General features: G+C 44.8%; 3 protein-coding genes across 3 annotated transcripts in view; 2 read left to right on the forward strand and 1 right to left on the reverse strand.

Annotated features, from left to right (window-relative positions):
• Positions 1 to 24556, reverse strand: part of LOC147464464 (F-box protein At1g55000-like) — an 80491-nt gene extending 55935 nt beyond the window's left edge. Inside the window, exon 1 of the mRNA XM_086515168.1 lies at positions 24401 to 24556. The gene's annotated coding sequence lies outside the window, so the exon portion shown is untranslated. The remainder of the gene's footprint in view (positions 1 to 24400) is intronic.
• Positions 8256 to 10904, forward strand: LOC147464465 (uncharacterized). The gene is made up of 4 exons (XM_086501087.1): positions 8256 to 8688; positions 9558 to 9737; positions 9842 to 10436; positions 10526 to 10904. The coding sequence occupies exons 1-4, from the start codon at positions 8256 to 8258 to the stop codon at positions 10902 to 10904; spliced, it is 1587 nt and encodes a 528-aa protein (XP_086357213.1).
• On the forward strand, positions 10878 to 11699 carry LOC147464466 (uncharacterized). The gene is made up of 3 exons (XM_086509275.1): positions 10878 to 11165; positions 11255 to 11352; positions 11411 to 11699. Exons 1-3 carry the CDS (start codon positions 11058 to 11060, stop codon positions 11697 to 11699), a joined length of 495 nt encoding a protein of 164 aa, XP_086365401.1. The 5' UTR covers positions 10878 to 11057.
• Positions 24557 to 26895: the final 2339 nt, after the last annotated feature.

Below are 26895 nucleotides of genomic sequence, written 5' to 3' on the forward strand. Positions count from 1 at the left end.
GCCTCAAAGCATGACCATAAAAGGGTCAAATTTCAGTATGACCAGCCACCTGTTAGGCCTATTCTTAACCCTCAGGATACACCATATATGGCTGAAAATATAAATGACCCAGTGGTGTTTGAGCCAGATGAAGTTGGGCAGCAAATTGAGGCTCCTGAAGGGAATTTGCAGCCACGAAACAATGCTGAAAATGATGTACAGCAGCCCATTGTTGATGATTTTATATGCCACCTGATGTAGACCCATTACCGGATAATGTGGATCATTGGGTGAGGCGGTCTACTCGTCCAAGACGTACTGTGAGTAGATATGATCCCTCTTTGCATTACCTTATGTTGACAGATGAGGGAGAGCCTCTTACGTATAAAGAGGCAAAGACATGTGAGCACAGTGACAAGTGGGAGCTTGCTATGCAGGAAGAGATTAAAGCTTTGCATGCTAATCATACTTTGGATTTGATGGAATTGCCCAAAAAAGGGAAGGCTATTCCTAACAAATGGGTGTATAAAATCAAGACAGTTGATGCAAAACCCAAGTATAAGCCAAGGCTAGTTGCAAAGGGATATGTTCAAACCAAGGGCATAGACTTTCAGGAAGTGTTCTCTCCTGTAGTGAAAATGACCACTTTGCGTGTATTGTTTGCCATAGTGGCTGCCCTTGATTTGGAAATGGACCAAATGGATGTACATACCGCAGAAGAGCTTTACATGAAGCAACCCGAGGGTTTTGTTATTCTTGGCAAGGAACATTTGGTATGTATGCTCAATAGAAGTTTGTATGGGCTGAAACAATCATGTAGACAATGGTACAAGAAGTTTGACCGCTTCATGCTCAAACATGGTTACAAAAGAAGCCATGCAAACCATTGTTTGTATACCAAACGTGGTGAGGATGACAGCCCTATCATTCTTGTGCTCTATGTGGATGATATGTTGATAGCTGCAAAGAAAAGAAGCATTGTTGATGCTCTCAAAGGGCAGCTGAAATCTGCATTTTCAATGAAAGACCTTGGGGTAGCTAAACATATACTTGGAGTGAGGGTTAGAAGGCAAAGGGACCAACGCATATTGTATTTGTCGCAAGAAAAGTACATTGAAAAGGTGCTGGACAGATTTAACATGGTTGAAGCAAAGCCTCTTGGCGTGCCATTACAGCCATATGTCAAAATCTCCAAGGATGATTGCCCCAAGTCAAAGGAAGAAGCCAATCACATGCAAAGTGTGCCTTACGCTTCAGCTTGTGGTTCATTTATGTATGCTATGGTTGCCACTAGGCCTAACATAGCTCATGCAGTGGGAATTGTGAGCCGCTTTATGGCTAATCCAGGCACATTGCATTGGGATGCGGTGAAGTCAATTATGAGGTACTTGAAAGGGACTAAAAACAAATGCCTCTGCTATGGTAAAGGACCATTGGAGTTGAAGGGATTTTGTGACTCTGACATGGCTGGTGATGTGGATACACGGAAATCCACAAGTGGTTATGTGTTTACTCTTGCAGGAGGTGTTGTTTCATGGTGTTCTAGATTGCAAAAGATCGTTGCATTGTCTACTACAGAGGCTGAATATATTTCAGCCACTGAGGCTTCCAAAGAAGCCATATGGTTAGCACGTCTATGTAGTGATTTTGGTTTGTTTAACAAGGCACCTATGCTTGGTTGTGATAGCCAGAGCACCATATGTCTGGCAAAGAATGCCATGTTTCATGCACGCACAAAGCATATTGATATGCGGTATCACTTCATTCGAGAAGTACTTGAGGATGGCCTTATTACATTGGTTAAGGTCCATACATCACAAAATCTTGCAGATGCTCTCACTAAGTGCTTACCCAAAGCACAACATCAGCTATGCATACAGATGGTGGGAGTCACGTAGCTTAAAAGGCGCCATTTGTGCCTTTAAGTGGGAGGTTGTTGGGTTAAAGGCCCAAATGACCCCTTTACTGTATATTTTTTAAGGTTACTAACCTTTGGGCAAGTTCAATGTCTTGGCCACTAACTTAAAAATGGTCCTATACTTTAATAAAGGGAAGGAGAGCCCAATCTTGACTCTCACTTATTCCCCTTCACAAAACGTGTAGTGCTCTCTCTCTGTCTCTTCTTCTTCGATTCCTAGCGCCCAACCTCTGCAAGCCATCGCCTTCTCTCCAAGCCTCTAGCCCTACACATCTTCTCGTGCTCCATCACTTGCACACATTGATGCGCACTCATCACCACCCTTACTTCATCGCGCATTGGGCACGCTCCTGTCTTCACCGCTCTGTCTTACAAGACATAAGCCATAAAGAACCCAAGACATGGCGTTCATGGATTCAACAAAATACTTGCAGTTTCTCCTCGACGAGCTTTGCAACATTCTTTCGCACATCCTGAGTAGAATCTTCCGATGCTGCAAAGTTTTCAACAGTTTTTTAATTACAAAATACCTCCTTTGATTCCCCAGGTGGTACCTCCTCCTCCGGCACCGAAAAGTACGAGAGCTTCCAACCGGCAACCTTCCGAGCCGTCTATTCCAATCGGGGGAGTCTTTTGGAATATGGTGCAGCCATCTGACCCTGACCTTGTGCAACCGTCGTTGCCCCCACCTCCCCCACCACCACCGCCACAAGGCTACATGGTTGGAGCCCCTATGGATACCCTTATTATCCATACCCAGGATACGCGCCTAACCAACCGAAAGATTTCAAGGATGGCAGCACGGCAGTCAAATTTTTCACTTTTTCCGGGGTGAAAGATCGGAAGAAAGCATTGCAGTTCCTACAGCAATTCGACAACATCTATGCTTTGGGAAACTATACAAAAGAAGCCGAAATTTCTCGAGCAGCGGGATAATGCAATGTAGTGGTGGAGTTCAATCGCAGCACAACCGCATGCTCCAAGGACCTGGCAAGCTTTCAAGACAGTCGTTGCACACAGTTACATGACTTCTCTCTTTGAAGTCCGGATTTTGGCAGAGGGAGGCAACTTGAAAATGCTTGCCACCGAAACCATGGATGACTATAACCAAAGGTTTCTCGACGTGTACCTTCCGGTGTCCTTCTTTAGGTTCAATTCCTTGGAGGCCCAATGCGAGCGATACACCATTGGACTACCATCACCACTGCAAAAATATTGTTTCTCCAAGCAAGTCTTCACCATGCAAGAGCTTATGGACCATTCTACGGTCAACTACAAACTGATGAAGGGAAGGCTAGAGTTTACCACAGAAGAACCTCCCACCACCAACCACAACTCTCGGCAACAAAAAACAAATTCTCGAGTCTAGTGAAAATCACCGCAAAGGCCTCGTATGACGTCTCAATAAAGAGACACCTTACTACAAGAAGGCTAATGCTTTGGATGCTTTCAAACAAGGCATAACCATTCTAGTTGTCCCCATCGCACTAATAGACGAACAGAGCCGACGCCCGCACCAACGGTCGGTAGAACCCCAACGCCACCTTTAGCTAAAAGAGCTAGACCCACTATTGGACTAGTACCTAATATCTATGGCATACACGTTGATAGTACAAATGAATTGTGTCGAGCATATGGCAAAAGTTAACAGCTTCTTTTCTTTGACCAAGGATGTGTACAGAACTTCATCCTTCCAGAATTCTTGAAGCACATGCACTTTGACTATGATGAAGACGGTGGAGAAATTGAAGCCGAGCTAGCCACAGGGCAAACTCAGAAAGTGGTACCGCTCATTGGTGCTCTTCCAGTGACTATCCAAGATTATCATGGAAAAGCCGATTTCCACATTATGAAGTTGGGCAATTGCGACGTTCTCTTGGGCATGCCTTGGCACGACAAGAATGATGCGACTCTCCACATTCGGAACCGAACTATTACCCTCGTGCAAAAGGACAAGTCAATCGTCCTCAAAGTTCGGTTGTCCGGACAAAAACCGGAATAACTTTTCTAGTTGTTAGATACTTCTGAACTCTATTTGAGGAAATATTGTTTGAAATGAATGGTATCTCTTTTGAACCTGTCTTGGTGCCGATTTGAATTGTTTGACTCTGGTTTTAAATACTGGTTTCAATGATTGGTCATTTTACTCCCGGGTGGAGTACTGAGAAATGATGTTTGAGAATGCTTGTTCATACTCATGGCCCAGACCCTTGTGGTTATTTACAGAGGGAGTATTAGAATGTTTGAAAAGTGCTGTTTTTTTTAATTCATGACCCGGACCTGAATGGTTATTTACGGGAGAGTATTAAGAACTTTGAGCAGTAGTTACTCTCAGCACCTCCAAACGATGCAGGCTGCGGTCTGGGGGACGTTTGGTTGTAAAAGACCTCTATATCTCTCGGCACGGACCTTTTGAGGTTATGCGGGAGGAGTGATGAGGGAGTCGTTGAATATCTCCCAGCCTGGACCTTCTTAGGTTATGCGGGAGGAGTGTTCATCGACAACTTAATGTTTCTATTATAACATGCATATGTGAGCATTTGTGTTGCATTGTGATGTGCCAACCTGTAAGGTGCAGCGGAATGAATGTTGTATTTTCTCAAGATTAGTGATCTATATTTGCTCAAGGTTCCTTTTAGTTCTTAGGGAAGGAGAGAGCCTTCCGTCTTTATGGAGAGTGCTATGATCACGAACAAAGTGAGTGGATATTGTACGTACAAGTGTATGAGACTGAGAGAAGGAGAGAAAAGAGATACGACACCGAGAGGTTGTAAAACCCTCCTCCGAAGGCCCCACTCTCGTCGGCGAGAGTGGTCTACTTTGATCGCACAAAGGTGTACAATGCGTATGGAATGGACTAATGCAACTTGGACTATGCCGATGACGACGACGGTGATGATGACGACGACTTAGGCTGAATCTGTGATCTTCTATTGGCTGAATTTCGTGGACTGTTTTGGGGCTGAAATCGACTGTTTTACTGCTGTTTTAGGGCTGAAATTGAATGGTTCCGTCGGGGTTCATGCTGAGGACAAAAACGCTGAACTGTTGTACCTTTTTAGCTGCGTTTTCTGCTGTTATTGAAGGCTGAAAAACGCTGGTCTTGCAGGTCTATTCGATGCTGAAAAACGCTGGAATGGGCAGCAGTCTTAGCGTTAGTAGTTGCTGAAAAAACACTGAAGTTGGCAGGGGAAAAAACTCCAGGCATAGCAACTTGATGGCGATGCTTTTACTGTGGGAGGAAACGCCAAGAGAGGGAGTGGATGGCGACGGTATCTGCTGGGGGTGGCTCACCAAGGGGGTGACTTGGGGAGGTCTTGCTGAGAGAGGGAGGGAGCACTTGTTGCTTGGGTAAGCCTGTTGTGCTCTTTGCTCATCTGCCAAATTATGCTAACTTGGGTTTGCTTATATATTAACTTACCCAATTTGCCCTACTGACTACCCAACAAAAGTCACTTAATAAATAAGTGAAAAATGTCAAAAATAGGGAAAATGGGATAAAGTCACTTCAAAAATCCCCAAACTGACTCTGATTGAATGTAATGAAAATGCTTATGCTTATGCGGTGTGCAACCAGCGGATATGCATCTATGCTAAGTGACTGGGCATGCACGGTCTACGAATAGACTCACAAAAGTGCCAGATCACTGCTAATCTAAACTGACTGAACCCTGCTGTGGTGTAGCTTGTCCACGGACACATAGGGTTGGGATGCGTCACGTGACATCCCCTCCTTTCAAAGTGAGGTACTGGTACCGAACTGTATGGCGTCGAGGGAGATCGCCAACAGCATCCGGAATCCTGGAAGGGACTCGTCGCCGGCCCACTCTGATGTGTGGGTCGTGCAATACTTGAACTTCATAAAGGTCTGCAACGCTTGCTTCTTTGGGCCGCGCCGAAAGCGACACAAAGTCTTCTGTGGCTCCTTCGATGCGTCAACTTCGTCGAGTATCCTTCTTCTTTCGTCTTCAAGAATCTCCATGGCTGAAAATTCTTGAAACATTCTCCAACACAAAACCATGAACATACCCATTCCATATAAAGTGAAGGAAAAAAATCTTGTCTTCTCTAAAGACCGTGTATGCAATGTAGATGAACACAGAGACGGAATGACAACCCGTTCATCCAGCCCATGCAAACAATGAGATCTAATCTTGTCGTGCTGATCAAAATCAATCAACTGTGGCAAAACACTATGGAAATGCCCATGCTTGGTGCTCATACTTTCATGTGCTCTGTCTACAACTGTGTCATGCCAAAGAAGAGACATAGAATGTGACTTCTTGACATACAGACTTTTCACCTTTTCATGAAAATTCCTCATACATTCGTGCTCATCCATGAGAGAAACGCGCTTAACATACAATATGTCATGCCTAGGAAAAGGGATCACATAACGATGTTGACTAAAATACAGGAAACCGTCACGAATGAAACACTCGAATAATGCGTGCGTATCAATCATGCGAACACATAATACTTCCTGTGAGGGTTCTTTGGACCAAGTCTCGAGAGCCAAGATCGGTTCATCCTGAATGATCGAATCGTCTTGTGGGGGTTCTTTGGACCTTGACTCGAAAGCCAAGATCAGATCTTCGTGACTGCTCGAATCTACAACGAGGTTAGCTTCGCTAGCAAAAGCATCCACTAACACATCATCCTTGTGAACAATCACATCATCTTCATGCAACTCATCATGCTTGTCTTTTTCATCCAAATCATCATGCAAATCATTATCATTCAAATCATCATGCTTCTCATAATCATGCAAATCCTGTGTGTCATGCTGTGGAGAAAAAGAGATTGAGAGAATCTCCTTATCCCGAATCCTCTCAACCTTGTCCTACATATTAGCAATGAGAGAAGGAGAAGGAGCAATGTCCTCTCCATGAATGACAATAGGAGAATCATTGTCGGCATTAAGAGTGAAAGTGTTAGCCGTAAATTTCATGAGAGCGTCATTATCACGAAACCATCGAATGCCCAAAATCATATCACATCCTGAGAGAGGAGAAACAACAAATCTTCTAGTGAAGGCAGTCTGTTAAATTGCAAACAACACATCAAGGCATTCCTCTGTGATGAGAGCGTCCATACCGGGACGAAAGCCAGAAACCTCAATAGGAGATCTCGGACTAACCTCGAGGCGAGCTCTCTCAACAAGAGAGGAACTGATCACATCATGCATACTACCTGGGTCAAACAATATGACAAAACGGTGCCCTGACGTACGACCATAACATTTAATGAGAGAATCATCAATGGGAGGGTCCTGAGAAACTTGGGGCACACTCGTGTTATCATTCATTGCATTGACAGATGTAGTGGGTGTTGTGGGTTCTTTAGATTCATTTGATTCAAGCTTAGGACATGTTCTTTATGTGACCCTTAATGTGACAATGAAAACAACGACCTTCCTTAGAATAAGTGCTTTGTTCTTCCGACGTGATGTATCCTCCTACAATTCCTTGTGCTACCTTTTCATCTGGAGTAAGCTTAGGTCTAGCAATTGTGTTAGCCTTACCCTTAGATTCATTGAAAGAATTCTTTAATGAGATATTGTTGGTAGATTGGTTAGAAGAGTTATCATTCTTACCATTCTGAGAGTTCTGAGAAGTCTGCGAGGTGCTTGTGGAAGTCTTGTTCTCCTTAGGCTTTTCCTTGTTGTGCTTCATCTCCTGTGCGAGAGCAAGCGCTACCGCCTTGTTGAGATCGATTGGATCTAGTACCTCGACATCGTACTTGATATACTCGTCGAATCCAAAGAGAAAAGCCTCTTTGCGCTCATCATCCGATTTTCGTAATTGAGTTCCTAGCTGCTAAACACGATTAGAAAAAGACATGACTGACATACCATTTTGTTTGAGAGAGCGCCAATCGTCCTTCAATCGTGCGAGGTACTGAGGTGGCATAAACCGCGCCTTGAGCTTGTCTTGGAAATCAGCCCAACTAAAAGAGGGGGGCGTGAAATCGTCGGCTGCCTCCAGGGTAGAATCCGTACATACGTACGTACGGTACCATTCCGTACGGTACACCGTACGGTACGGTACAGTACGGCATTAAAAAAATATTGGGCATTTTCTGCTCGGACGAATTTCGCTAGGGGCGCTTTCAGATGGGCTTGTTAGTGTGAAGGGGGGAAAGCCTTAGGTTTTTTTAATCGACCACTGTAGCAAAAGAGTCTCTGTTCTATTACAGAGAAGTCTGCAGAGCAGTGCACAGAGTCCTGCAGAGCCGAGCTACAAGCGTGAAAAGGTACCGCTTTTGCCACCATGCACTCCGTACTCTTCTCGCACTCCGTACTCCTCATGTGCATTGTGTGTGCACTCGTTTGCATTTGCAATGTGTAGGATTCATTATGCCACGTAAAACCAACCCCAATTGGTCGCTCCACACCAATGTTTTGAGCATCATCACGACCACTTCTCAGCAAGGTTCCGGCACACGCTTATGGCAATGCAAGTATTGTGGGGACCAGTACACCAGCACCATTACGCGAGTCAAAAAGCACTTGACGGGCATCGGGTGCACTGATCAGATTGGTGCATGTGAGAAAATACCACCACCTTTGAGGGAGCAGCTTATTCAAGAGTATTTTCCTGTTGGTGCTCTTGGTTTGAGAGGTGCTCCCAGCACACAGGATGCTTTACATGATGCTTTTGTTGGAGAGCTGGAGTCTTTAGGTGCGGAGACAGAGGTTGGAGGAGGTTCGGCCTCCATGCAACCCCCTAGTTCCAGGAAGAGAGCACGTGTTGGTGGTGAAGGTGAGGATTCCTTGCCACGTGAAAAAGGTACATCTGAAACACCAACGCAGACCACTTTGCCTAGTCGCATCTCTTCTCAGGCTCAGCGTAACTGCGAAACGTTTCACCCTGAAACGCGGCGTTTCACCACGAAACGTTTCAGTCCAAAATGAGAGCACAGTGAAACGTGAGACCGAAACGTACGTTTACTGACTTTGAAACTAAAACTATGGTAACTTGCTGTGAATGAAACGGCTTGTGTTTCACTTGGTGAGCGAAACGTTTCAAGGCCCGAAACATTTCACCTGTCCTTACCTGCCGAAACGCGTTTCATGGTGACGCTGCTCAGGCTTGGGTGAAAGAGCCACTGTAACAAGGAACGGGGGGAAAACAGCCCAAACGTTCCGAAACGGCGTTCCGGACGAGCCTCGTTCCTAAAACTGAGATGGGAACGGAACGCCGTTCAGGAACGGGGTGTAACCGGAACGGTGTTCGGGAATGGACGGAACATGAGGCGGAACCATGAAACGCGGGCAGAACGGGCAAAAGTAGACATTTGGGTAGAAAAAAGTCGGCTTTTGGGGGCAAATTTAGGGCTGTTCGAGAAACATATTTGGTGCAGTTTGAGGGCAGGTTAGGGGGCAAATTTGGGGGCAGTTTTAAGGTCGTTTAGGAGTTTATTTGAGACTAAACTGAATGGAGGTAATTCAAATCCTTACTTTAGGTGGACCGTTCCAGCCCCGTTCCCGTTCCGGCCCCCTCTCCTCCTCCCCGTTCCCGTACCGTTCCAGGCCCTCCTGTTCCCGTTCCCCGTTCCCATTCCGGGTAACTATGGAAAGAGCGTCAGAGGGTGGCAGAGATGGAGATATGTCGCACTCTTATTGAGTGCAACATATCTTTCAATGTTTTGCGCACAGATCAGTGGAAAAGAATGGTAAAAGCCATTGCACAGATGGGGCCTACTGAGACATGGACAGGTCTTGATTACACAAAGATGCGCACCACTATGTTAGATGAACACAAGGCCTTAATTGACAAGGCACTTACGCCTGTGAAAGCTGGATGGAAGGAGTTTGGATGCACCATTATCTCAGATGGTTGGGCAGACATACGCAGACGACACATAATCAATATCCTTGTATCTTCTGCTTTGGGCACCTATTTCTTGCGGCTGAGATTATTTTTGGTCACATCAAAACAGCCATAGAGGAGGTTGGCAAGGAGAATGTTGTGCAGGTGGTGACAGATAATGCAGCTAATTGCAAGGCAATGGGATTTATGGTGGAGCAACAGTTTCCTAGCATAGTGTGGACTCCATGTGCTACACATTGTTTGGATTTGCTCATGGAGGATATTGGCAAACTTTCATGGGTGCAGCCCATAGTTGTAGATGTAGTCAAGGTCACCACATTCTTTCGCAAGAAACATCAGGCTCTTGCTATCTTCCGCAGCCATAGCACTTTGGATATGGTTCGACCTTCAAAAACCAGGTTTGCCTACATTTACTTGGTTTTACAGAGGCTCTACAAACTTAGAGATCCACTACTACAGACAGTGGTGGATCCAAAATGGCGAGGCATGTCAAGATCGCAGGATGAATCTACAAAATACTTGCAGAGGCGGATCCTTGATGAGAGCTTTTGGCAAGAAGTGCACGCTCTTTCAGTGGCACTCAAGCCGGTCTACGTCCTCCTTCGATTGACGGATATGGAGGGATCGACCTTGGGACTAGTCTATCATCTGTTTATGCAGATGAAAGACCACGTTTCCAAATGCGATCTGTTGACTATTGATCGGTAAGGGTTCCTCATGTTCTAATGGTTGTCTGTTTTAATCATCAAGCCTAAGTTATAACTTGTATTGACAAGTTGTTTTGATATTTCAGCCGATCAGATTTATTGGGATGTGTTGAGAGCCGCTGGACTTTCATGAGCTGTCCCATACATACGATGGCTGCCATGCTTCATCCTCTCTACAGGTCGCCAGAGCTATGGAGTGATACCTTGCTCAGCACAAAACAATCAGAGTATGTTGGACTCATGTTTTCAGAGGATGGTCAGCTTGGGATAGAGAAGGAATTCACCAACTACATGAATGGCATTGGCGCTTCTTTCACGAGAGCAGTTTCTTTGAGGAAGGAAGCCACAAAGTATCCTTTGACATGGTGGCACTCATATGGGAGAGTTGGTCTTCCCAACCTCTCACGCATTGCTCTTCGTATCCTTTCTCAGGTTAGGAAACTCCCATCCATGATTACATTGTAATTTGTATATATCATTTTAAACTTTTAACTTCATCTTTATATTACTTGACACTTGTCACTCTCTTGTTGATGATTGCACTCTTGCTTGAGCACTGAGCAGGATTGCTCGGCTGGAGCATGTGAGCGCAATTGGAGTGCTTACTCTCTCATACACATGAAGATTCGAAATCGCCTTAGCACTTCTCAGTTGGAGAAGTTGGTGTATTGCAGAGCCAACATGAGGCTCGTGCGGAGTTACCATTCTTTGGGGCAACCCAAACAGGTAATTATCTTGATGTTGGCCACTATAAACTCAACCTGCAAGCATATGCCATAAATAAGTCAGTTTAACTTTATTTTACTCTTCAACAGGTTGATGCGACAGAGCTGAAAATGGTAGATGATCCTAGACCAGAGGAGGCGGACCGACAGATTAGAGACGAGCAGGAGCAGATTCTCAGAGAGCTGAAATAGAGAGCTCGAGAGCGTGGATCGTCGTGTGACTAGATCACGTGCACGAGCTCTTAGCCTTCCTCTACGCACGGTGGGAGGAGATCCAGACACTGTGAGACGAGAGAGTATTCGAAGGGGGAAGCTTCCTATTCGCTCCATTCGCAGGCGAGCGAATGAAGCTGTCCGGCTCATCCATGCAGAGATTGCTAATATGCCTGAGGAGGCTTGTGGTGCAGAGGTGCTTGTACTAGAGTTGACATATGCTGAGCCTGACCCTAAGTTTGATGAGGAGGGCAATGTCCTTGATGATGGGGGCTTGCTCTCTACCAACGATTCATCTTCCGCATCTGACACAGACTTTTGAGGCCGCACGTCTTAATGCACACTGGTGACTGCATGCTTTGGAGGACAGGCTGCAGCAGACTTTTATTGTTATTATGACATTGTAGTATTCCACAGTACTTTGTTTTTATTCTTGATTCAGTTTGTACGGTATATGCCGACTTCTAGCTGATGCCATGGACATGATGTTTGTAGTTGTTATTTGGTTTTATGATTTATGGTCATTGGTTTTCTCATTGAGTATTGAGTCTTGAGTCATTAAGTTCTATGATCAATATGTTCATTTTAAGCATTGCATTGTTAATGAGGCTGAATTTTGAAAGGTCTGTGAACTTAAATTTAGTGTAATTGTCTTTTTTTACAAATGGTACGTACCTATCACGTACCTAAAGGTTGGTTCAGTACGGAAGTACGTTCCGTACGTACCTAAACCGTACCGTACACTACGTACCTTTCCACCTTGGCTGCCTCTAGGTGCGTGGCTAGTTGTGCCTCTTGCCATGCGTGGTACCAATTGATGGCATCACCGGCAAGGTACATAGCTGCCGTCAAAACTTTGCTATTTCCTATCTTCTTAGTTGTCGCAAAATAAGCATTAAATTGATGCAACCAAGAATGAATAACCATAGCATCCATCTTACCGTCATACTTACTGAAAGTCAACTTTTCTGTGACTGGATGGTTGGAATCCGCGTCGTGGCTTGCGCCACTTGACGAACTCCCACGATCTTTGGGTGGTTCGGTCTTTGAGGCTAGTGCTTGTCGAAGCAATTCTTGAGTGTGTAGCTCTCGTTGAGCTTCACGCTCGGTCTCCAAAGCCGCGTTTCTTGCCGCCTCTTCCGCCTTCCTGAGTTGTTTCCTTTCTTTGCATTTGTTGCGCTCGCGTTCTAAAGCAAGTCGATTTTCTTCTTGTTTTGCGGCAAGTCTTGCGTTTCTTTCATCGTGCTCACGTTCCTGAGCAAGGCGCTCACGTTCCTATGCAAGACGATTTGCTTCTTGTCTATCCATCATGGCCATCATCTGCTTGACCATTGCCTCCATAGGGTTTGGTGCACTTGGTGGCGTAGATGGCGAAGGGGGAGGGTTGAAGAAATCATCTCCAGGTGGGGACGAGTCTTCGTCGCCTCTCTCATGCTCATCACCTGTATGCGAAGTATCCATTCCGCTTCGGGTGACGACCATGCACTATGATCTTGGGTTCTTAAGTTCGCGAGGAACTTGGGTTCTTGAGGGTTTTGAGGTTCTTGAGGTTTTCTTTCGCTTGCAAATCGCGTTGAAGAAGGATCTTCTATTCACCTGAGTTCTACTCCTTTCTGCGGGCGCACCCCTTGGCGGCCTTGCGCTCACACCAAGGTTGCTTTTTCCCACCTCACGTCGATTGGCCGGCCACTAAGTGCACGGTCCGCTCTCAATGAGTGAAAAGAGACACAAGGGGAGGCTCAACAAACCTTCTTTCTTGGGATTCCTATCACTCTTCAACAAAACACGATTAGGAATCGACACGCCCAAGCGAACTTGGGTTCGTGCGACCGCAACAAGCAAAAAAATCCTTGTGGTTCTTGTGGTTCTTTCCTTGAGTAATGCAGAACACTTCCAAAGCTCTGATACCAATGTAAGGTGCAACGGAATGAATGTTGTATTTTCTCAAGATTAGTGATCTATATTTGCTCAAGGTTCCTTTTAGTTCTTAGGGAAGGAGAGAGCCTTCCGTCTTTATGGAGAGTGCTATGATCACGAACAAAGTGAATGGATATTGTGCGTGCAAGTGTATGAGACTGAAAGAAGGAGAGAAAAGAGATACGACACCGAGAGGTTGTAATACCCTCCTCCGAAGGCCCCACTCTCGTCGGCGAGAGTGGTCTATTTTGATTGCACAAAGGTGTACAATGCGTGTGCAATGGACTGATGCAACTTGGACTATGCCGATGACAACGACGGTGATGATGACAACGACTTAGGCTGAATCTGTGATCTTCTATTGGCTGAATTTCGTGGACTGTTTCGGTGCTGAAATCGACTGTTTTACTGCTGTCTTAGGGCTGAAATTGAATGGTTCCGTCAGGGTTCATGCTGAGGACAAAAACGCTGAACTGTTGTACCTTTTTAGCTGCGTTTTCTGCTGTTATTGAAGGCTGAAAAACGCTAGTCTTGCAGGTCTATTCGATGCTGAAAAACGCTGGAATGGGCAGCAGTCCTAGCGTTAGTAGTTGGTGAAAAAACGCTGAAGTTGGCAGGGTAAAAAACGCTAGGCATAGCAACTTGATGGCGATGCTTTTACTGTGGGAGGAAACGCCAAGAGAGGGAGTGGATGGCGACGGTATCTGCTTGGGGTGGCTCACCAAGGGGGTGACTTGGGGAGGTCTTGCTGAGAGAGGGAGGGAGCACTTGTTGCTTGGGTAAGCCTGTTGTGCTCTTTGCTCATCTGCCAAATTATGCTAACTTGGGTTTGCTTATATATTAACTTACCCAATTTGCCCTACTAACTCCCCAACAAAAGTCACTTAATAAATAAGTGAAAAATGTCAAAAATAGGGAAAATGGGATAAAGTCACTTCAAAAATCCCCAAACTGACTCTGATGGAAATGCTTATGCTTATGCGGTGTGCAACCAGAGGATATGCATCTATGCTAAGTGATTGGGCATGCACGGTCTACGAATAGACTCACAAAAGTGCCAGATCACTGCTAATCTAAACTGACTGAACCCTGTTGTGGTGTAGCTTGTCCACGGACACATAGGGTTGGGATGTGTCACGTGACACAACCACTGAATATTCCTTATTGGATGAAATATTTCTAGAAAGTCGACGACTCCGGATATCAAGAGTTCCGATCTAGAATGAGACTCTTATTGAATGAGATTCTTCTGGGAAGCCAATGACCCAAGAAATCAAGAGCTCCGATTTGGAATTAGAAAACTAATTGTCCCTCGAAATGTCCCTTGGAATGACCGTCGGAAATTTTTGACCTAAAGGCCAAGGGCCTATAAATTAAAGCATTGGGGATAGTCATTCGGGGACTTGTACAGTTGCATAGTAAGGATGAGTGCTCCTTTCTGCAATTGTATCAAAGAAGATCAATAATAAAAAAATATGCAAGGGGCGCTTAGTTGAGGGGCCAAAGCATCAGGGAGTGGAACTCTATCGTTGTGTCACTTCACGTCCACGAGGTGAAATAGCCATGAAGTGATGTCTGTTATTAAATTCAACAGTGGTTTGGTCAATATGTATGCCTGGCGACCATACTAAAGCTACAAAAGGTCTTAATAAACTTCTTAATGAGGTTTATATATTATAAACCATGAAATACTGAGGTGCCAAGGATGTAAAACCTTGGGTCCAATTTGATCAGAAAAGGGTGTATTTTGTGATAATTTTGTGATGGAAATGCAAAAGCCATGGGAGGCAACAGTAGTGCAAGGCCCTAACGTTTTAAAAAGGAAAGATATATAGTACGGGCTGAAGGAAACCTAGCCAAGGCAATTGCTACTAGACAGGATGAGGTATTTGCAGAAGTTATGGAGTGGGAGAAGAGGTTGAGTATTTGGGGTATAATAAAGAGGAGCATTTTCTTGGATATCACAAAAGGAGAGGAGCTTCTCCCTTGGGGAAGAGCTCAAGCTCTTTGACTATGGCACTATCTACTCGGACGAGAGTGTGCATGCGAGCGGGCGCGCATAAATGGTGGGTTGTCGAAAGGCGTTGTACGGTTGTTGTTAATGGGGTTGCCGTCGAGCGGCACAGCTGCACTACAGGTTTCACAATAAGAATCGGCAGCCAATTGTTGATTCCCTTCCCCATAGGGGTCAAGTTCACCTCCAAGGAGTTTGCACAATGGTGCAAGACAGAGGGCATTCAATGCCAGTGACTACTCCCTCCACTCAATCGCCAAATAATTTTTGTCAAGCGGAAGAACCCGGACGATCGTGGAGATGAGCGATGCTTGAGTATGCTTCCCACCCTCAAGTATTCTGGGCAGAGGCTTGCTCTATGGTAATTTACATCCAAAATAAGTCGTCTACTATTCTTTTTGGAGGATACGCCACCGTTCCAAGCTTATCCAAACAAAGTTGGATCCAAGTCAACGAGGATGATCTTTGTTAGCTATTCTCAATAGTCCCACAGTTTTTGGCTTCATAATCCATATACCAAGGCTAAAAACACTGAGTTGTGATGTAATGTTCGACAAAACCGTCATTGCTACTTCAAAGAGGGCATCTCCAAGGACCATTCCCATGCCTCCTTCTCTCTTACCTCCTCCAGTGTCTCCACCTCCTATACCTCACATGCAGGCAATCCTACGCAAGCTTCACCTACACGGCAATCAATATACTAAACAGGTCATGCGAGTTCAGAGGATGATTTTGCTGATGTTGAGGATTCTCCAAAGGGTACTTGGACGGCACCACATCAAGAGAAGCGAATACCTAGTTAGCTATATCAGACACTATCCTTGTCACAAGTGACAGAGTTACCACCCCCTCTGAGACTAGGCAACCTCGTCGTTCAAAATGGCTAAAAGACAAGAGGCCTATTTTCGAGGAGAATCGGTTGGTGAAATTCGCCCTCATGTTGCACATTAACTCTACACCACGAATTTGCACTAGTTCAACCTTCTTTGGTGGAAAAAGCCCTTGAGTACTCTTGGATGCATGCCATGCAGTTCGATTTGGACGCGACAAACCGCAGGGGCACTTGGAAATTGGTTCCTTGGCACACGAAGCTAAAAATCATCAAGACCACATGGATCTTCAAGACGAAGTATAAAGCGAAAGGTTCCATAAGAAGCACAAGGCAAGACTTAGGGATGAATTTAACGAGACTTTTGCTCCTACCATTTGCATGACTATTATTTAGATATGATCTCAATTGCAACCCATCATGACTAACCTAGCTATCACATGCACATGAAGAGTGCGTTCCTCAACGGCACTCTCAATATACATGTTTATGTGGAGCAATCACCTCGCTTAAGAGCTGAAGGGAAAGAAGATTGCACAACGGATTGTGCATACTCAAGCAGGCCCCTAGAGCTTGGTACCTAAGGATTGACAGTTTCTTCACACGTATCGAGCTATGACATACTCTTGGTGATTCAAATTTGCTACATTGCTTCCCACACAAGTTGTCATCATTATCGTGTATGTTGATGACCTCATCTTTATAGGTTCATGGTTTGACAAGATTCAAGACATCTTCTAGTCACTTGAAGCGACATTTGAGATGACAGATCTTGGACTACACTTATTCCTCGATTTTAAAATCTATCAGACACCACAAGGGATCATCTTCTCTCGGCAGAAGTAATCCAAAGACATCCATGACAAATTCGAGATAAAGACCTATAGATCTAATGGCACTCATCTTTGCTCAAGGAGAATGCATCTTCACATGATCCCTCACCCCTCATTGAGTCACTATATCAAAATGTTGTCAATTGTCTTGTATTTGACGTACTCTCACCCAGACATTGCCTAATCAGTTTCAGTCCTTAGTTTCTTTTCGACCAAGCCTTGTCAGCAATGTCACATGAAATTGCATTTCATCCCCTTGAGACGAACGAAACACGAAAGCTCAAAACATTTTGAAACAAAGTCGAAATAGGGGGACAGAACAAATTTCTAAGGTTCAAAAAAAAGGTCTAATTTTTAAAATTGCCATATAGTGTGTGATGTGCAACATATTTTACCACTCGTTGTCCATGTATATAAAATGTATCCACCTACTAGACTCTATGTTTCCTAGAACCTCTAAAAACATGGGTTTTGTATCGTGTTTCTGTAAGGTGCAGCGGAAGTGAATGTTGACTTTGCTCAAGATGAGTGCTCCGAACTGTGCTCAAGGTTCCTTTTACTTAGTGAAGGGAGAGCCTTCCGTTCTTTGATGAGAGAGTGCAATGGACACAAACAAAGTGAATGGACATTGTGCGTGAAGGTGCATGAGACTGAGAGATAGAGAGAGATGAGAATACGACACCGAAGATGTTGTCAAACCCTCCTCCAAGGGCCCCACTCTCGATGGCGAGAATGGTCTACTATAGATTGCACAAACTTATACAAAATGTCGATGCAAATCTAAATGGGGCTATGTCGAGGTCGACGGTGTGGACGACGAGGAGGAGACTATGGCTGAAAATTAAATGCTTCGAAGACGACGGTGACGACGACGACTTATATTTGCTGCTATGGCTTATGCGGCTGATTAAAAATGCCAATCTGGCTAACTCCACGCACTGGTTTGGCTGACTATAAACACCGCTTTTGCAGCCCTTGAAAAACGCTGATGCTGTCCCAAAAAATCTGGCTTCTAGCACTGGTCCTGATGTCATGAAAACGTTACTGAGTGGCTGTGATACTGCTGCAAAAACGCTGCCTCTGCTGGGTCTTCAACCGCTGTATTTGCTGATGCAAAAACGCTGGTATGACTGCGTGTTGTGGCTGCAGAATCGCCAAGGCAAGGGCTGATAAGCGCTGGAGTTATTGCTGAAAAACGCCAGGCTGCTAGGTCAAAAAATGCTGGAGTCCTTTGATAAAAACGCTAGCCTACCGAAGGGAAAACGCCAGGCTGCTGGGTACTTGTTCTTGCTGAGAGTGGGCCTGTTGAGCAATGCTCCTATTGCCTCCTTTGCCAGAAAGTGCTAGCTTTGGTTTGTTTATATATTATCTTAGTAAAATTGCCCTACCTAGTTCCCAACAAAAGTCACTTAAATAAATAAGTGAAAAATGTCAAAAATAGAAAAAATAGGTTTAATGCACTAGAAAATTTCCCTGATGAATTCTGATGGTAATGCTGATGATCATGATGTGTGCAACCGGAGGATATGCATCTAATCCAAGTGTCTGGACATGCACGATCTGCGAACAGACTCACAAAAGTGTCAGATCACTTCATATCCTAGACTAACTTGACTGGACTCAACACTGGTCATGATCTAGCTTGTCCATGGACACATAGGGTTGCATGTGTCACGTGACATCCCCTCCTTTTCAAAGTGAGGTACTGGTACCGAACTGTATTGCGTCGAGGGAGATCGCCAACAACATCCGGAATCCTCGAAGGGACTCTTTGCCGGCCCACCCTGATGTGTGGGTCGTGCGATACTTGAACTTCATAAAGGTCTGCAACGCTTGCTTCTTTGGGCCGCACCGAAAGCGACACAAAGTCTTCTTCAATGCTTCCACTTCTTCTATGGACGTAGGTCCCACCGTCTTCAAAAATCTCCGAGGATGAAAATTCCCGAAACCACTTTTAACACAAAAACATGAACATACCCATTTTATGTAAAGTGACTGGAAAAGCTCGTCTTCTCTAAAGACTATGCATACAATGTAGATGAACATAGAGACGAAGTACCAAACCGTTCATCAAACACACGCAAACAATGCGATCGAATCTTGTCTTTCTGATCTAAATCAATCAACTGTGGCAATTCACAACGGAAATGCCCATGCTTGGTGCTCATACTTTCTTGTGCTTTTTCTAATTGTGTCGTGCCAAGGGAGAGACATGGAATGTGACTTCCTTAAATGCATACTTTTCAGCTTTTCATGAATAATCCGCATACATCCGTACTCATTCATGCTTGAAACGTGCTCAACGTACAATATGTCATGCCTATGAAAAGGGATCACATAAAGATGCTGACTAAAATACAGGAAACGATCACGAATGAACCACTAGAACAATGCGTGCTGACTAATCACTCGAACACATAGTACTTCCTGTGAGGGTTCTTTGGACATAGGCTCGAGAGCCAAGATCGGTTCTTCGTGTTTGATCGAATCTTCCTGTGGGGGTTCTATGGACCTCGACTCAAGAGCCAAGATCGGTTCTTCGTGATTGATCGAATCTGCAACGAGGTTAGCTTAGCTAGAAAAAGTATCAACTAACACATCATCCTTGTGAACAATCACATCATCTTCATGCAAATCATCACGCTTGTGAGAAATCACATCTTGATCATCATGCAAATCATCATGCTTGTCATTCAAATCATCATGCAAATCCTGTGTGTCATGCTTGGAAGAAGAAGAGACTAAGAGAGTCTTCTTTTCCCAAATCTCTTCAATCTTCGCCTGCACATTAGAAATGAGAGAGCAAGAATGAACAACGTGCTTGCGATCCAGTCCTGTTTTTCTTTCTGCGTACTTGCGATCAGATTCTTTGGTCTCCAAGCGTAATTGCTCGCGCTCACGCTCCATAGTTGCCATGCTTGCTTCGTGCCACGTTGTCATCATGTCCATCATCGTCTTGCACCAAGCCTCGATAGGATCTGGTGCAATCCTTGGCGTAGATGGGGAAGGGGGAGGGTTGGAAAAACCTCCTTGTGCGGAACATTCTTCTTCGCCTCTCTCATGCTCATCACCTCCAAGCGATGTATCCATTATGCTTCGAGTGATGACCATCCACTGAAGTCTTGGGTTCTTAAGTTCACGAGGAACTTGGGTTCTTAAGGGTCTTGAGGTTCTTTGGGGTCTTGAGGTTCTTGGGTTCTTGAGGTTCTTGAGTTCTTGAGGTTCGTGAGGTTCTTCTTTCGCTTGCAATCTATGTTAGAGAAGGATCTTCTCTTCACCCGAGTTCTGCTCTTTTCTACGGGCGCACCCCTTGGCGGCCTTGCACTCACACCAAGGTTGCTTTTTCCCACCTCACGTCGATTGGCCAGCCGCTAAGTGCACGGTCCGCTCTCAATGAGTAAAAAGCGGCACAAGGGGAGGCTAAACAAGCCCTTCTTTCTTGGGTTTCCTGTCACTCTTCCAAAACACGATTAGGAATCGACACGCCCAAGAGGACTTGGGTTACGTGCGACCGCTACAAGCAAAAAAAAATCTTGTGATTCTTGTGGTTCTTTCCTTGAGTGATACTGAACACTACCAAACCTCTGATACCAATGTAAGGTGCAACGGAAGTGAATGTTGACTTTGCTCAAGATGAGTGCTCCGAACTGTGCTCAAGGTTCCTTTTACTTAGGGAAGGGAGAGCCTTCCATTCTTTACTGAGAGAGTGCAATGGACACAAACAAAGTGAATGGACACTGTGCGTGAAGGTGCATGAGACTGAGAGATAGAGAGAGAAGAGAATACGACACCGAACATGTTGTCGAACCCTCCTGAAAGGGCCCCACTCTCGATGGAAAGAATGGTCTACTATAGATTGCACAATCGAATACAAGATGTCGATGCAAATCTAAATGGAGCTATGTCAAGGTCGACGGTGTGGACGATGAGGACGAGACTATGGCTGAAAACTGAATGCTTCGAAGACGAGGTGACGACGACGACTTCTATCTGCTGCTGTGGCTTATGCGGCTGATTGGAAATGCCAATCTGGCTATTTCCACGCACTGGTTTGACTGACTATAAACACCGCTTTCGCAGCCCTTGAAAAACGTTGATGCTGTCCCAAAAAACGCTGGCTTGCTGGCATTAAAAACGCTGGTCCTGATGTCATGAAAACGCTATTGAGTGGCTGTGATACTGCTGCAGAAACGCTGCCTCTGCTGGGTCTTCAACCACTGTATTTGCTGATGCAAAAACGCTGGTATGGCGGAGTGTTGTGGCTGCAGAATCGCCAAGGCAAGGGCTGATAAGTGCTGGAGTTATTGCTGAAAAACGCCAGGCTGCTGGGTCAAAAAACACTGGGGTCCTTTGCTGAAAACGCTGGCCTACTGAGGGAAAAACGCCAAGCTACTAGGTTCTTGTTCTTGCTAAGAGTGGGCCTGTTGAGCAATGCTCCTGCTGCCTCTTCTGCCAGAAAGTGCTAGCTTTGGTTTGCTTATATATTATCTTAGTAAAATTGCCCTACCTAGTTCCCAACAAAAGTCACTTAATAAATAAGTGAAAAATGTCAAAAATAGGAAAAATAGGTTTAATGCATTGGAAAATTCCCTTGATGCATTCTGATGGTAATGCTGATGATCATGCTGTGTGCAACCGGAGGATATGCATCTAATCTAAGCATCTGGACATGCACGGTCTGCGAACAGACTCACAAGAGTGCCAGATCACTTTCTATCCTAGACTGACCTGACTGGACTGAACCCTGGTCATGTTGTAGCTTGTCCACGGACACATAGGGTTGGATGTGTCACGTAGCAGTTTCGTCTTACATTTTCAAAACGCAACGAAATGGAAGTCTCGAAACGATGAAACACACGAAATGTTTCATGTTACACTGCTCATCGCTTTGCAAACTTTACAATAGAACTCTGGCACCTTAGGCTTTGGCATTTTCTATGGTCATTTAAAAGGTTGCAGATTTAAGGTTGGTGGTACTCAAATTGGGTTGGTAACTCAGTTTCACGGTGCTCTACCACAAGAGTAAGTTTCACACGCAGCTCCGGACCTATTTCATGGAGCAACAAGAGACAACCAACGGCGGCACTTTCATTGAGACAAAAGCGGAGTACGAAGCACCTTGTTTTGCTATTTGTGAAAGCATTTGTCTTTGGAGATTACTTGGGGAGTTGAGATTTCCCTAGACCGCTATCACACTTCTTTTGTGCAACAACCAGAGTTGCATTCCTATCACCAAGAACCAGGTGTTTCACACTCAAATAAAGCATATAGAGCTTTTGTACCACTATGTTTGAAAGTAGGTTTTTGGGGAGATATTTCATTGAAGTACTGCCCTGCAGCGGACAATTAGGCAGACAACTTCACAACGGCTATCCCCCAGAAAATGTGTTCATTACAACTTCAACTTCTAAGTGTTCTAAGAGGGGGTGTTAAGAGTCTCATCCCCACTGCTTCATGGTTTTGGGCATTTCTATATGGCTGGTGGTCTTTCCCAGGCTACCCACCCACTGTAGTGCATATAGGACGGACCGCCAGACATTTTCAGCTCGGTCTGACCGGTCATTCTTGGTCCAGATTTGGGGTTTCCCCTCTCTACCCATTTTCGTTGTGTTTTTTACATTTATCCTAACATTTTTATGTTTGGGCGTTTGCCCTACCCAGTGCCCACACCTGCTTCACTATAGATATGTCTAGGGTGGATAGACATTCACTTGTGGTTTTGAGTTGCAGAGGTTCCCCACATTCTCTCTTAACATTTTCTCTTGCTCTCTCTCACGCTTCCGCACTCGCACACACTCACACCACTCATCTATCTCCACCATCCACGTTGTATCAACTAAAGTCAGCTACAGCTCCTCGCGAATAAAACCTTTCCATATGCTGCTCTAGGTTCAAACTCCTCGTAGATAACTTGCCTGAGAGCAGCATCATCCCGTCACACCAAAGAAAAGGTGGGTCTCGCAAGAGAGTAAAATCTACTAGTTGTGAGTCATAATCTAAAGAAGATAAGAGTGGGTACAAACCATTCTCAATGTTAGACATTGTCTCAAATCGACCCCGTATGCTCATCAGATATAACCTCCATGACAAAAGTAAATGCAAATTGTTCTGCAATACACTCCTGGAGACTTTATCCCGAATCGACACCGTATGCTCGTTAAATATTAAATATAACCTCTATGCCAGGTTTGTAAACTTCATGCATTGATACCGGATGCAACCGCTCTCAACGAACATACAATGCTTGGGAGAGACACATTCCCCCTCTCATGGGGGAAACAGGCTCGATAGCCCCCACCCTATATAGGGACCAATGCCTTCTCTCCGAGGATAATCCCTTGTCATAGAGCCTCAAGAGTCAAATCAGAGAGCATATCCAAAGAAGATATCATGTGTCTGAAATCACCACCATCAATGATCCAAGAGATGAATCTTGGAACTATCCAATATCTAGATCCATAAAAGAAGAATTCTATTCAGTCAGTGTTGTCCCAACCGCCGATGTCACCAGAGAAAAATCTGCAGGTATCAGATGAGTAAAGGCTATAGACTTTGCTATTGTCATCTGTGCAAGTAGGCAATATGCTCAGGTAATGCCCCTTCTCACCAAAATTATTGCCATGTCTCTGGGACTTCAAGGCTTCTCGGTCAACATTTGTCTTCGAAGTACTTGACCCTACCTTCTGTCTAACCTTCTATTTCTCTTTGGTAACCCCTGTCCTAGACAACACCATAGAAGCTCCTCCCATGTAATGGTATGTATCCGTCCATTGGAAATCAAAAAAGAATACAACTCAAATATGACAACGATAAGTGTATATGTATGTAGAGATATAAATCAAACTCTCAACAAAAAAGTTTTATAAATAGACTGCTATTACTAAATTGAAAAATCGCATCCGTTAGAAAGAGTCTCAATGCATACTTGCATAAGCAATACCAAAAATTCACAAGCTAATGTTTCGCACATAATCAGCTATATCTATCGTAACGAGTTAACTTTAACTATCTCCTTAGTGAGTTATGTGCAGCATGCGCTTCATTCCTCCTCCTACCTCCTACTAAAGGGCTCTATATCACTGCACAAAAAATCAACCCCAACAGAGGGACTTTACATACTAACATCACCATTTCCAGGTGTATGGGACTAATACTTGGGAACTATGGTATGTTTTAGACACGATAAAACCTCAATGGCTAGCATGGTTGACCAAGAGAACGTCCATTGGGGAGTCGACCCACACTTTTCCATTCCGTGAATCAATCAGTGTAAATGCACATTTCAACTGGCAGACTGACTCATGAAATACCCTATTTGCAGCCTGACTTCAATATATTCCTGAGCTTTGTTTCTGGCTCTCTACTTCCCAGATACACACTAAATACTCACGGACAATTAATGGGTTATACACAGACAGAGATAGACTTACTCAGAGAAGGGTCCGAGAGGCTGACATTAGACGAAGATTAAGCACGCGGCAAGTGCTGGTTTACCGACGCTTCTTTCACACTGTGGGCGGCTATATCACAACACTAATAAGGCATGGTTCACACTGCCTGGAACAAGGGTGAGCTCAAGGACATGTCTGTGTGTTGGCATCTAAACATTGGTTGAAGAAATGGAGCTGCAGTTTTCGGACCCACCATAGAGTCGGGCGGCCTTCCCATCTCGGCCATGCACTTTTCAGCACCAGTTGCGGGCAAATGTTGAATTCTTCATCCCACTCTACAACAGCCAGCCCGCAATCAATCGGAGTAAAGGTAGGGTAAAAGCCCCTACTTAAGGACAGCGAGAATATGCACAGTACTACGAGAGCTATGGGGCATGAAAGAGAGCAATGGGGTGGGTAAAAGAAGCGCTTTGACACCCTCTCTCAAGCGAAATAAGTGCCCAGTGATGCAGTGAAGCACACTGATTTTTTGACACATATTCGTAGATCCCGATGCAAAAACGAAGCCCCAAAATAACAGTCCAGTCGTGCCCCTGTAAAATACCACTTGAGCATGGGATTTAAACTCACATCCCCGCGACTAGAAATGCGCCAACTCAGGTTGCGTTGTCCATCTACTCAAGCTACATGGTGTGTATGTGGGGGGGAGACATGTACTACATATGGAGACTGTCCCCATATTGGGACCTTTACCCTATGGAGAGAGCTTTTTTCTTGATTTTTCCTTGTAGTAGCAAAAAGTAAAATAAAACTCCCTCAGCAAGCCCCCTCGATGAGAGAGCGTTTCGGAGGGATCTCTCTCTCTCTCTCTCTCTCTCTCTCTCTCTCTCTCTCTCTCTCTCTCTCTGTATGTGTGTGTGTGTGTGTGTGTGTGTGTACACACACACTGTTACCATATACATGTGGTAGTGATGTGTGTGAACACACTAGGACTGCCGGGGCATTTTTTCCCTCTTAGGAGGTTTTTTCCCCCGTGTATTGTATATACACCCATCACTCTAGGGCTAACTATCTTTCCATAGCACACTAAGTAACACACTCTCAGTTGTGTGCCTTGAGCTTCCTTTGCCTTCTCCAAGCTGTGTGCGTTTCTCTGCAACCTTAATTCCAACAATTGGTAACAGAGCAGGTTGCGTCCTCCCGGGCTTAGTCACCAGCAGCTCCAACACACGCCTGCTCACTTTCTCCGATTTCCGTGGGCTTTGGCAGAATTTCGTCATTTTGTGCAGAATTTTTGTCAACGCCAGTTACTGCATGACAGGTCCCATACAGTCTGCTGCAGGTTGTGTTATATAGCACGTGTTGCTCTCACTCAGTTTCTCCTAATTTCAGGCAGTTTTCACATCAAGTGCAGACATTTTTTATGGCTGACAACAACACAGATGTGTTCAAGATGTTTGCTGCTGAGGACAAATTGGATGGGGACAATCACCCTATGTGGGTTTACATGATGCAACATGTTCTTGTGTCAAAGGGCATGTGGAATATTACGCAGGGCATTGATGTACGTCCTGGTTCTGAGGATGTAGGCGATGTTGAGGATCTATGAAGCGCACCATTCCTCCTCAATTTCGTTCAGCGAAATCTGCAAAACATGCTTGGGATATTCTAGCAGGTCTTTATGCAAGCCGCAATGAGGCTAAAATTGCTTTGCTGCCTAAAGAGCTGGAATCGAAGATTATGCATGAGGAAGATGATATGGACACTTTCCTTGCTGGTGTCAAGGATATTAATGAGCAACTTATTTCTGCAAATGAAGTCATTTCAGATAGTTTCCTTGTGCAAACTGTTCTTGATGCCTTACCAAATTCTTACCAGACTTTTGCTAGTACTTGGAGACTTATGACCCAAGGAAATCCAGAAGTTGTCAAGTTTGATGCATTATGCACATTGTTGTTGCAAGAGTCACTTTCCAAAAAAAACAAGACTAGACAGCGTCCAGTTGAACAAGCTTTTATTGCTTCTCAAAGAAAGGGTGGTAACAGCAATGCAGCCACTTCTTATGGTTCTGCTGCGAGTGGCAAAAATTTTGGTCCTAATGCTTCTGCTGGCAGCAATTCGTCTGGAAATTCTGGTGATAAGGGCAAAAAGAAGATGTGTTGCCATAATTGTAAAGCCAATGATCACTTGATCAAGTCGTGTCCTAAGTTGAAGGCCAAAGGGGCTAAGAAGAAAGAGGGTGGTTCCACTGCAAATGTTGGTTCCACTACAAATGTGGCCATTGTTGAGTCTTCTATGAAAGGAGACTATGTTGCTGATGTTGATGCAGAATGGGCTTTTAGCGCAGAGTGCACTTACAATCCTGTTGTCCATGATGCATGCTTGTCAGTTGCTGCAGATTCACATGTGTGGTATTTCGACAGTGGTGCTACAAAGCACATTACCTCACATCGTGAATTGTTAACCTCTCTCGAGTCTGTCCCTCATGCGAATTCAGTCACTTGCGCCAACAACGCCTCTTATCCAGTTCAAGG

This window comes from Adiantum capillus-veneris, chromosome 1 (assembly GCF_014529385.1).
Source record: "Adiantum capillus-veneris isolate H3 chromosome 1, ASM1452938v2, whole genome shotgun sequence".
Classification (NCBI taxonomy): Eukaryota; Viridiplantae; Streptophyta; class Polypodiopsida; order Polypodiales; family Pteridaceae; genus Adiantum; species Adiantum capillus-veneris.